General features: G+C 51.2%; 1 protein-coding gene across 1 annotated transcript; it reads left to right on the top strand.

Moving 5' to 3' along the window:
• The first annotated feature begins 242 nt into the window (after positions 1-242).
• On the top strand, positions 243-10211 carry LOC127328713 (uncharacterized mitochondrial protein AtMg00810-like). Its single transcript, XM_051355290.1, has 2 exons — positions 243-1165; positions 10205-10211. The coding sequence occupies exons 1-2, from the start codon at positions 243-245 to the stop codon at positions 10209-10211; spliced, it is 930 nt and encodes a 309-aa protein (XP_051211250.1).
• The last annotated feature ends 1068 nt before the right edge of the window (positions 10212-11279 follow it).

Raw genomic sequence — 11279 nt, 5'->3', positions numbered from 1 at the left:
ACCGGACCTAGGAGCTGGTTCCCCGGCCCCCTCACGCCAACATCATCACCGGCAAATGGGTCTTCAAGCACAAGCTCGGTTCCGACGGTACTCTTGAGCGCTACAAGGCGCGCTGGGTCGTGCGCGGCTTTCGGCAACGCGCTGGTGTCGACTTCACCGATACGTTTGCCCCGGTTGTCAAACCGGGCACGATCCGCACGGTGTTGCACCTTGCCGCCTCTCGCACATGGCCGGTGCCCCAGATGGACGTCTCCAACGCTTTCCTCCATGGCCATTTGCATGAGCAGGTGTACTGTCAGCAGCCCATCGGCTTCGTCGACACCGAGCGCCCCGATGACGTGTGCTTGCTCTCTCGGTCCTTGTATGGACTGAAGCAGGCGCCCCGCGCCTGGTACCAGCGCATCGCCGGCTTCCTGCATCAGCTTGGCTTCCGCTCCACGCGTTCGGATGCGTCGCTGTTCGTCTACCGGACCGGCAACGACATGGCCTACCTACTGCTGTACGTCGACGACATCATCCTGACGGCCTCCAATGCTGGGCTTCTTCGACAGCTCACCGACAGTCTTTGCGCTGAGTTCGTGCTGAAGGACCTTGGCCCGCTCCACTACTTCCTCGGCATCGAGGTTGTCCAGCGTGCGGACGGGTTCTTCCTTCATCAGCGGAAGTATGCCCACGAGCTTCTCGAGCGTGCAGGGATGCTTAACTGCCACCCTGCACCTACTCCTGTCGACACGAAGGCCAAGCTCTCCGCCAGTGATGGGTCGCTGGCATCCGACGTGCCGTTCTACCGCTCCATCATTGGTGCTCTCCAGTACTTGACGTTGACGCGCCCGAAGCTCCAGTACGTTGTGCAGCAGGTGTGCTTGCATATGCATGCTCCTCGGGATGCTCATTGGGCCGCGGTGAAGCGGATTCTACGCTACGTCTGTGGTACCATTGGCTACGGCTTGTCGTTGCATGCTTCGCCCTCGACGTCGACCGACCTCGTCGCCTACTCGGACGCGGACTGGGCGGGATGCCCGGACACGCGATGCTCCACCAGCGGTTACTGCGTCTACCTCGGCTCGTCGCTTGTCTCTTGGTCCTCCAAGAGGCAGCCCACCGTGTCTCGCTCCAGCGCTGAGACTGAGTACCGTGTTGTGGCCCACGCTGTGGCCGAGTGCACGTTGACGAGGCGGTTCCTCGGCAATGCCCACCATGAGGGGCTTGGGTTTTTAGAGAAAGGCGACGACCGAAGTTCCGGGAGCGAGGCGGTACACGACGTACCCAGGTTCACGTCCCCGCGGTGGAGGATCGCTACGTCCTGCTAGGAATCCAGTATATGAATATTATGGTACAGGGGGCCGCCATAGGCGGAGTAGTTGGATCTAGTCTAGTTCTAATCCGCGGGTTGCGGTTTTTAGGCGTGTCGCCTCTATAATTATGTTTCTGATTGTGCGTGTCCCTAAGGGGTGCCCCTGCCTGGCTTTATATATCAGCCAAGCTAGGGTTTACAAGAGTCCTAGTAGGATTCATATTGGAGCCTTCTTTCCTTGTAGTCCAAGTTGTTAACGCTTGCGGGTCCAGCTTGTCGAGTCCTTGTGCTGGTCCATCTTGATAATCTGCACCGGGTATGGCAATGTCGAGTACCCGAAGGGTTATGCCCACGTCAGTAGCCCCCGAGTGTCTGGCCGAAGTGAAGCTTCGGGCAGGGACTAAAGTTGTCTTCGCCGAATGTCTTGATCATCTGTTGAATCTTGTGCTTGATGTAGAGTCGAAGTTGCTTTCTGTCGGGTGCGCGAAGCTCTCCCGATGGGAGTAGCCCCCGAGTCTATGGGCGGGTGCTTGGAGCCACGCATAGACTCAAGTTGTACTACTCGAAGATCTTGATTGTTGATGCCGACGTCTTCAACTTTATTCTTCTTTGTTGGCGAGGTTGCCATATTTTTTATCGGGTGCGCGACTAGCGCTCCCGATGGGAGTAGCGCCCGAGCCTGTATATAATATGAAATAGTTATGTATAGGGTGTAAAAATGCTAAGTCAAACACCGTAGACTTTTTCAAGTTCTGAGAACTTGATGCCGATGACTCTGACGATGCCATAGATAGAGGAGTCGATGATTCAGATGATATCCCAGAGGAGCCGATGATCGAGATGATGGCCCTAAGGAGCCGATGATTGAGATGATGGCCCTGAGGAGCCGATGATTGAGATGATGGCCCTGAGGAGCCGATGATTTAAATGATGGCCCTGAGGAGCCATGATTGAGATGATGGCCCTGAGGAGCCGATGATTGAGATGATGGCCCTAAGGAGCCGATGATTGAGATGATGGCCCTGAGGAGCCGATGATTGAGATGATGGCCCAGAGGAGCCGATAATTTTATCAGGTGCGCGTCCAGCGCTCCCGATGGAAGTAGCCCCCGAGTCTGGGCACTGATGCTTGCAACCGTGAGTAGACTCAAGTCGAGTAACTCGATGTTTATAGTTTTCTTCAGGTGCCGTTGACACATTTTTGTATATTTCAAGGGGCAATCCTTAATGCACCTTTGAGCATCGTTGATGCCATTGTTTGTAAGTTTTTCGGTAGGTACATATATATGCACCTTTACCGTGTCAATGTCGTTGGCAAATTTTGAAGGAGCAAATCTTAATTGCCCGTTTAAGCGTATGTGTATTCGTTGGTCAGCAAATTGTTTGAGTGATCAGCTCGTGTTGCGGGTCTTGCTAAACCCGTTGTATGTGCAACTTTGCTTTCAACCGATGTATGTTCTGACAGCAGCTCCCGAATGTATCGGGAGCACTAACTCTGCCGATGAGCCCGTTGTTCTTTGATATTTCCATAAGTAAAATATCGAACGTGGGTTGTTTTATTTCCAGACTCTTGCTATTTACGGCACTCGTAGAGGCATCTGTAGCAGAGGAAAAGAGCAAGGTCCCCGTTGTTTCATGATCCTTGCTATCTACGGCACTCTTTGAGGCATCTATAGCAAAGGAAAAGACCAAGGTCCCCGTTGCTTCATGATCCTTGCTATTTGCGGCACTCTTTGAGGCATCTATAGCAAAGGAAAAGAGCAAGGTCCCCGTTGCTTCATGATCCTTGCTATTTGCGGCACTCTTTGAGGCATCTATAGCAAAGGAAAAGAGCAAGGTCTTCGAAATAATCTTCAGGGGACCGTGAGCCCAGTCGAATCATCAAGGGACTGTGAGCACAGTCAAATCTTCAAGGGACCGTGAGCCCAGTCGAATCTTCAGGGGACTGTGAGCACAGTCGAATCTTCAGGGGACTGTGAGCACAGTCGAATCTTCAGGGGACTGTGAACACAGTCAAATCTTCAGGGGACTATGAGCACAGTCGAATCTTCAGGGGACTGCGAGCCCAGTCGAATTTTCAGGGGACTGCGAGCCCAGTCGAATCTTCAGGGGACTGCGAGCACAGTTGAATCTTCAGGGGACTGCGAGCACAGTCGAATCTTCAGGGGACTGTGAACACAGTCGAATCTTCAGGGGACTATGAGCACAGTCGAATCTTCAGGGGACTGCGAGCACAGTCGAATCTTCAGGGGACTGTGAGCCCCGCAGTTCGTTATAATATACGAACAAGGTTCCTGACGATGCAGTTCGGGTGTCCCGAATTACTGCAATTCTTCAAAACTTGAGTCTTCATGTCTTCTTGAGTTCCAGCGAACCGGCGCTCCCGATGGGAGTAATAGTCTTCATATCTTCTTGAGTTCCAGCGAACCGGCGCTCCCGATGGGAGTAATAGTCTTCATATCTTCTTGGGTTCCAGCGAACCGGCGCTCCCGATGAGCCAAAGATAGTCCATGCGACGGGCGCAGCTGAAGTAATTGCGCCATCCAAAATAGTCGGTGCGGCGGACGCAGCTGAAGTAATTGCGCCATCCAAAATAGTCGGTGCGGCGGACGCAGCTGAAGTAATTGCGCCATCCAAAATAGTCGGTGCGGCGGACGCAGCTGAAGTAATTGCGCCATCCAAAATAGTCGGTGCGGCGGGCGCAGCTGAAGTAATTGCGCCATCCAAAATAGCCCATGCGGCGCCTTGACTGACGTGGCCGATGAAGAGGACGCAGTTGATGTAGCCAATCCGCGACGGGTGACCATTCGAATATATCGGGTCCGTAATGTCGGGTCCGCGGCAGGCGAGCCCCAGTATAACGAGTGCGTGACGGTGGGCGCGGTCAGCCGAGCAGAGCAGTTGACGGGGCGAGCACCCAAATATATCGGGTCCGCGATGTTGGGTCCATGGCCGGCGAACTCCCGAGCGTGGCGACTGTGCGCGGTGAAGCAGTCGAAACTTGTTCCGATCTGATAGTTTTGTATCGGATGAAGATGGCGTGTTGTCGAAGTCAAACGTCATTAGGCCCAAAGCAGTCGAGACGAACGGACGCGCCGGACCGAGTCACACGGCGGTGTCGCATATTGTGATGGAGACAAAGTTGAATACGCAAGGATTGTTGATGTTGATCTCAGCTCCTCTGTAGCCGACGAAGATGACTTCTCTCTTTTTTTTCTTTCTTGAACGCACAAGGTAGCCCTTAACTTGCCAGCTTGATTTTTCCTTTCTCTCCCTGGATGCATGCCATATTTTTCTTGCGTGTAACTCTGATCCTCGTGTGAAGCTTTCAGACAGTACTCCTGTCAGCCGTAAAAATTTCTGCGCGCCTTCTCTTGGGACTTGATACTAATCAATCCTTGTTGCTTTCGGTTTGGCTGGTTGAGCATACCATCACGTGATACTTTGTGCTATTCCTGTGTCTTAAGTACTTATTTTCTTTGGCCTCGCGCACTGACGTAGGCATTACCCTTCGAGTAACCGACGTTGCCCTATCCTGTATTGACCAACTGGAGGCCGATGAAGACACCCGAAGACTAGATGGGCCACTAGGTCGGTGCACCAGAAGATCCCTTGACGGGCAAGACAAGGAAGCGAACAAACAAGGAAAGATTGGATCTAAACTACTGTAAATCTAGTCGTATTCGGTTAGACCTCTTGAGACCTGGCCTCCTATATAAAGGTCAGGAGAGGGGCTGGCGAAGGACACGAACAATCTTAGCAATCTTAGCCAGGAAAAGCTTAGAGCTAGGTAACCTTAGCAACAGCAATCTCGCCTAGATCTCAGCCGAACTATTCGGCACCCCATTGTAACCCATTATTCTCATAATCAAAGAACAGACAGGCAGGACGTAAGAGTTTTACCTCATCGAGGGCCCCGAACCTGGGTAAATTGCTCTCCCCGCTTGTCTGTGAACCGATGTCTCGTGTCAGCCTACAGGATTCCGTCAACCCTAAGCCCCTATCGGAGGGCATTGACGAGGAGTACCCTCGACAATTGGCGCCGTCTGTGGGAAGCCTGTCGGCACAAGGCAGGTCATCGGCAGCACCAGTTACGTCTGCGGCGTTCTTACTTGAGTCGCCGACACCAGCAAAGCCAAGAGATCCGGTCCGCTGCGGATCCTTTGAATTCGTACCGTACCGCGAAGAGCTTCACCCGAACCCTATGGCATCGTCTCGCAACGCGGAAGCTATTTTCGGTGGCGTCCACTTCGTCGTCGACTCCGGAGGTTTTCTTCGCCTCCCCGGCGCCGGTGCGTCCCACTCAAAGGTCGTGCCTCAGGAAGGTATCCCTTCGGCAGCAAACTTAGAGACCTCGCCCAGAGGCATGCGAGAAAGCATCCGTGAAAGCCCCGGCACCGCAGCTGGACAAAGGAAGAGACGGAGGAGCTCACATCGTGAAGAGAGGGCAGAACAGTAGTCCACTCCCGATGCTATGACATGTCGTCAATCAGAGGACGCACCCGTTCTCCACACCTCTCAGCTACAGAGCAACTTGAGGAGCCATGCTATCTTCACTCTTACTTCGATCCTAAGGATGGCCGGGAGAAGTCTAGCCATCTATTAAGGAACTGCCGACACTTCCTAGAGATTCGGCAGTTCTGCGACGACCTTAGAACCGAAGCTGCATCAAGAGTCCGCATAATGGAAGAGAAAGCAAAGTCCTATGGTCATCAGCCAGAGCCATATGTACCAGAACCATACGAGCCAATGGAAAAAGATGAATATGTACCAGTCGAAGCATTTCCAGCACTGCGTGGACAAATCAACATGATCCACAAAACCAGCTTTTCAAAAAGAGAAATCAAAAAGTTCTCCCGAGAAGTAAAATACGCAGAAGTGGCCATGATGGATACGCCAGATTTTATCGATTGGTCGGAGCAGAGCATCACCTTCAGCAGGGCGGACCACCCGAAGGCCGTCCCAAGGCCCGGTCACGCGGCCCTTGTCCTGGAAGCGCAGATTGGGGGATACAATATGGGCAAAGTATTTATGGATGGAGGAAGCGGCCTGAACTTGTTATTCGCCAGCACGATGAGGGCGATGGGTTTGACAGTCGACATGCTAAAAGAATCCGACACAGGGTTCCATGGCATCATACCGACTCGACCCGCTTACTCGCTGGGCAAAACATCGTTGGACGTAGTCTTCGGCACGCCCAGTAACTTCAGGAAAGAGAGGGTCGGGTCGAGGTAGTCGACTGGGAATCTCAGTACCACGCCATCCTCGGCAGACCTGCGTTTGCCAAATTCATGGCCGTGCCTCATTATGCGTACCTGAAACTAAAGATGCCAGGCAACAACGGGACCCCAATAACCGTTCATGGCAGTTTCGCTCGGTCAGATAACTGCGACAGGGAATTTCAGAAGATCGCCTCGAAGTTTGGAGCTAAAGAAGAACTCAGCGCGATCGACGCCACTACAGATCACACGCAGCCACCAGCCGACAATCGAAACACAAGATCCGATGAGTTCGACACTACAAAGGAAACCAAGAAGCTGCAGGTGCACCCTACTGACCCGAAGAAAACGGTCAACACCTCGGCTGACCTAGCTGTCGCATAGGAAAGCGCGCTCATCGAGTTCCTCCGTGAGCGCTGGGAGATATTTGCATGGGAGCCATCCGACATGCCAGGTATCCCCAGGGAACTCGCTGAGCACGCCCTAAATGTTGACCCGACGGCCAAGCCAGTACAACAGTCGATGCGGCGATTCTCCGAACCAAAAAGAAGGGCAATCGGTGAAGAAGTTAATCGACTCCGCAAGGCGGGATTTATCCGAGAGCTTAAGGAATCTGAGTGGGTGGCTAATCCAGTCATGGTGCCGAAGAAAGACACCACCGCCCTCCGCATGTGCATTGATTACACTAGCCTTAACAAACACTGCCCGAAAGATCACTTCCCATTACCCAGAATAGATCAAATAGTCGATTCTACGGCCGGGTGCGACCGTCTCTCTTTCCTTGATGCATACTCCGGGTACAACCAGATCAAATTGAAGAAGGAGGATCAGGAATTAACCGCGTTTATCACTCCACACGGCGTTTTCTGTTACAACGTCATGACCTTCGGGTTGAAAAATGCGGGAGCTACTTACCAACGCTGCATGCAAGCCTGCCTCGCGGAACAGATCGGGAGGAACATTGAAGTCTACATCGACGATATCGTGGTGAAAACAAAGCACGCAGCCACACTCATCGACGACTTGCGAGAGACCTTTGACAATCTGGACAAGTACAAAATCAAGCTAAACCCCAAGAAATGTTTCTTCGGAGTGCCAGGAGGACAAGTACTCGGGTACTTCATATCAGCCAGAGGAATCGAGGCTAATCCCTTGAAGATCAAAGCTATTCTCGACATGGAGCCGCCAAAGAATCTGCACCAAGTGCAAGGTTGGCCAGTGCCAATTAGCAGCGCTTAGCAGGTTCATCGCGAAGCTAGGGGAGAAAGCTTTGCCCTTCTACAACCTGATGAAAAAGTCAGAAAAGTTCGAGTGGACAAAAGAAGCACAAGACTCCTTCGACAACTTGAAGAAAATCCTATCGACCTCCCCGGTGATCGTAACTCCGCGCGAAAAGGAGACATTACTGATGTACATAGCCGCTACAGCTCAAGTCTTCAGTAGCGTTTTGGTTGTCGAACGAGAAGAAGCAGGGAGGGTTCACGGTGTGCAGAGGCCCGTTTACTACCTCAGTGAAGTACTTACCCCCGCAAGACAGAGGTATCCTCATCACCAGAAGTTGGCATATGCAGTATGGAGGTCGGCTCGCAAGCTGAGGCACTACTTCACGGAGCACCCGATCAAAGTTGTGAGCGAAGCACCCCTGAAGAGCATAATGACCAACCCGGAAGCCACAGGTCGAGTGTCTCAATGGGCTATCGAGTTAGCACCACACGACGTAACTTACGTCAACCGAACAGCGGTAAAATCCCAAATCCTCCCAGATTTTGTGGCAGATTGGATCCAATCACAGACACCAGCGACACCCGACATGTCAGGGTCATGGGTGATGTACTTTGATGGGTCAAAGCGGAGTACAGGAGCAGGGGCAGGAGTAGTGCTGATATCACCACAAGGAGATAAAATGAAGTATATACTACGTATGAATTTCTCCCTGCCGACAAACAACGAAGCAGAATACGAAGCACTGCTGCACGGAATGAAAATGGCGAAGGCATGTGGCGCTACGCGCCTAGAGATCTACGGAGATTCGAACTTGGTGGTCCAGCAGTCAATGAACCTGTGCGATGCAGTCAGTGATAACATGGTTGCTTATCGGCAGCTGTATCAGAACATGGAGGCTAAATTCGAAGGATGCGAGCTTAAGCACATCGGCAGAGCCAGTAACGAGGAAGCCGACACTTTGGCAAACATCGGGTCCACATGCTCCCCCATCCCAGATGGAGTTTTTTACGAAGTGATCGCTCAAAGATCAATTAAAGAAAAGCCGTCTGGAAAATCATCGGGTGAAGAATTGGAAAAAAGCTCACTGCAAAAACCTTCGGCTGAAGAATCTCCAGTCCTTTCTTCCGAACAAGTTCTCCTCCTCGAGCCTCTATGGACCGAACCATTCCTAGCGTACCTGTCGAAACAAGAGTTGCCAGAAGACTCCGTGGAAGCTAAGCGAATCGTCAGACGATCAAAGGCCTTCACATTAATAAATGGTGAGCTTTACAAGCGCAGCATCTCAGGGATCTTCCAAAGGTGCATCGCCATTGACGATGGAAAAGCACTGTTACGTGAGATACATGAAGGAACATGTGGGCATCATGCAGGGAGCAGAGCTCTTGTGGCAAAAGCCTTCAGGGCAGGATTTTATTGGCCAACAGCAGCTTCGGATGCTAGGGATCTAGTCATGAAGTGCGATGCGTGCCAACGTTTCTCGTCGAAACCACACGCTCCTGCAACGGATTTAATGACAATACCCTTGGCATGGCCATTCGCTCAATGGGGACTCGATCAAGTTGGACCGTTGCCCAGATCATCACCCGGAGGACACATGTACTTACTGGTTGCAGTCGACAAATTCACTAAGTGGATTGAGGCAGTACCAGTGCAAAATCAAAAGGCTGAAACGGCGGTCCAATTCTTTAAAGGAATAACCTGTCGATTCGGTATGCCCCACAGCATCGTCACAGACAATGGCACCAACTTTGATTCTGAGGAATTCAGAAAATTTTGCGATGATGGAGGAATCAAATTGAAATTCGCATCAGTCTCTCACCCCCAGACCAACGGTCAGGTGGAAAGGATCAATGGTTTAATAGCGGATGGTTTAAAGAAACGCCTTAAAGGCGCAGCCGGAGCCTGGGTTAAGGAATTACCATCTGTGCTATGGAGTTTGCGAACCACCCCCAACAGGTCGACTCAATACACTCCATTCTTCTTGGTGTACGGAGCCGAAGCAGTCCTGCCAGCCGACGTCCGATTTGAAGCGCCTCGAGTAACAGCGTACACAGAGTCCTCCTCCAATATCGCGCTACAGGATGCTGTCGATCTCCTTGATGAAGCACGAGATATTGCCTTGGCAAGAACAACGGTCTACCAACAAGCACTGAGAAATTATCACAGTCGACGAATACGCAGTCGAAATTTCAGTGTTGGAGATATGGTACTTCGGCTGAAGCAAAAAAGACCCTTGAAGCTGGAATCCCCATGGGAAGGACCGTACATCATCACCGAAGTGATACCAGGAGGAGCTTATCGGCTCAAAAATCCAGCCTCAGGAAAAGATGTCGAGAATCCGTGGAACATCGCGCACTTGCGACGGTTTTATACATAGAATACGATTATTTTTCAACGGCCTACAAGGTTACTTTGCATTATGAATAAAGATCTAATCAGATTTCTGTTACCCTTTTTTCTTGCTTCAGGCTCTGACACCCGAACGTAACGTTCGGAACCGTTTCCATCGGCTCTAACTCCCATCGGGAGCACTGGCCCAGAAAAAACGTGTTCACACGATGACATTAATTAAATACTCTCTACGAGAGCTAAGATTAATGACACACAAAAACAACCAATCCAAGCCTCGAAAAATACGCGAGTGTTGCAGTCGATGGTTACATTAAGATAAGGCTCAAACAGGTGCACCGTGTGACGAAGCCGAACTTTCACATAAATTACATATCGACTTCGCAATCACATTGCATAAAATACAACGAAGTCGTCGAGTAAGCAGGCTGAACTGATCACTCAGCCGCACTCGACAATAAAATATCAATCAAATCAAAGCGTGCAGCGTACGCAGCAAACAGTCTTATGTGAAATACAAGGCTATTACATTCATAATCGGGATCCCCGGTCCCAGTGCGCCTTCAGTTCCTTCTCGAGACATGATTCCATCCGAGAAACAATGGTGTGAGCAGGACCTCTAGCAACATCATAGTACTGGCCTAAATCCCTTTCAGTGTTAGCCACGGCTCTTAAATCTAAAGATGGATGGCATGCCAATATGGAAGCAAAAGCAAGCTCAGCACCAGCTAGAAGTTCTTTCCGCACTAGCAGCCAAATCCTTTCTGGAGACTTGAATCGGGTGAACAAGCCAGACAAAGTTCCGGGTGCCTGATCCAGAGGAAACAAGGTGTGCCAAACCATCGTGAGAAGGGCATAGTATTTGTCAAAATAGTACTGTGCCTTCATCACCCGGTACTTGAACTTCGCCATAATGACGGCCTTCGAACGATGCTACCATAAACCATGTGTTGGATGCGCAACGTCGGTCATCGCCTCAACCTCTTCATGAATCTTCCTGTCCTCTTCAGCTGCATCCGAAGCCACGACTGGAAAAGGAACGAATGTTAGAACATTCAAGCTATACCTGGAATCAGAAGGCAGGCTAATACTCACAATTCAAACTTTCGGTAGCAACATGAAGACCATCAAGAGCGTATTGTTCAACGGTAGTCGCTATTTCTCCCTTCTTCTTCACTAAGGCAGCCATCGCAC

The sequence above is a fragment of the Lolium perenne genome, chromosome 2 (assembly GCF_019359855.2).
Source record: "Lolium perenne isolate Kyuss_39 chromosome 2, Kyuss_2.0, whole genome shotgun sequence".
In the NCBI taxonomy this organism is placed as follows: domain Eukaryota; kingdom Viridiplantae; phylum Streptophyta; class Magnoliopsida; order Poales; family Poaceae; genus Lolium; species Lolium perenne.
This window is presented reverse-complemented; position numbering and strand designations above follow the sequence as displayed.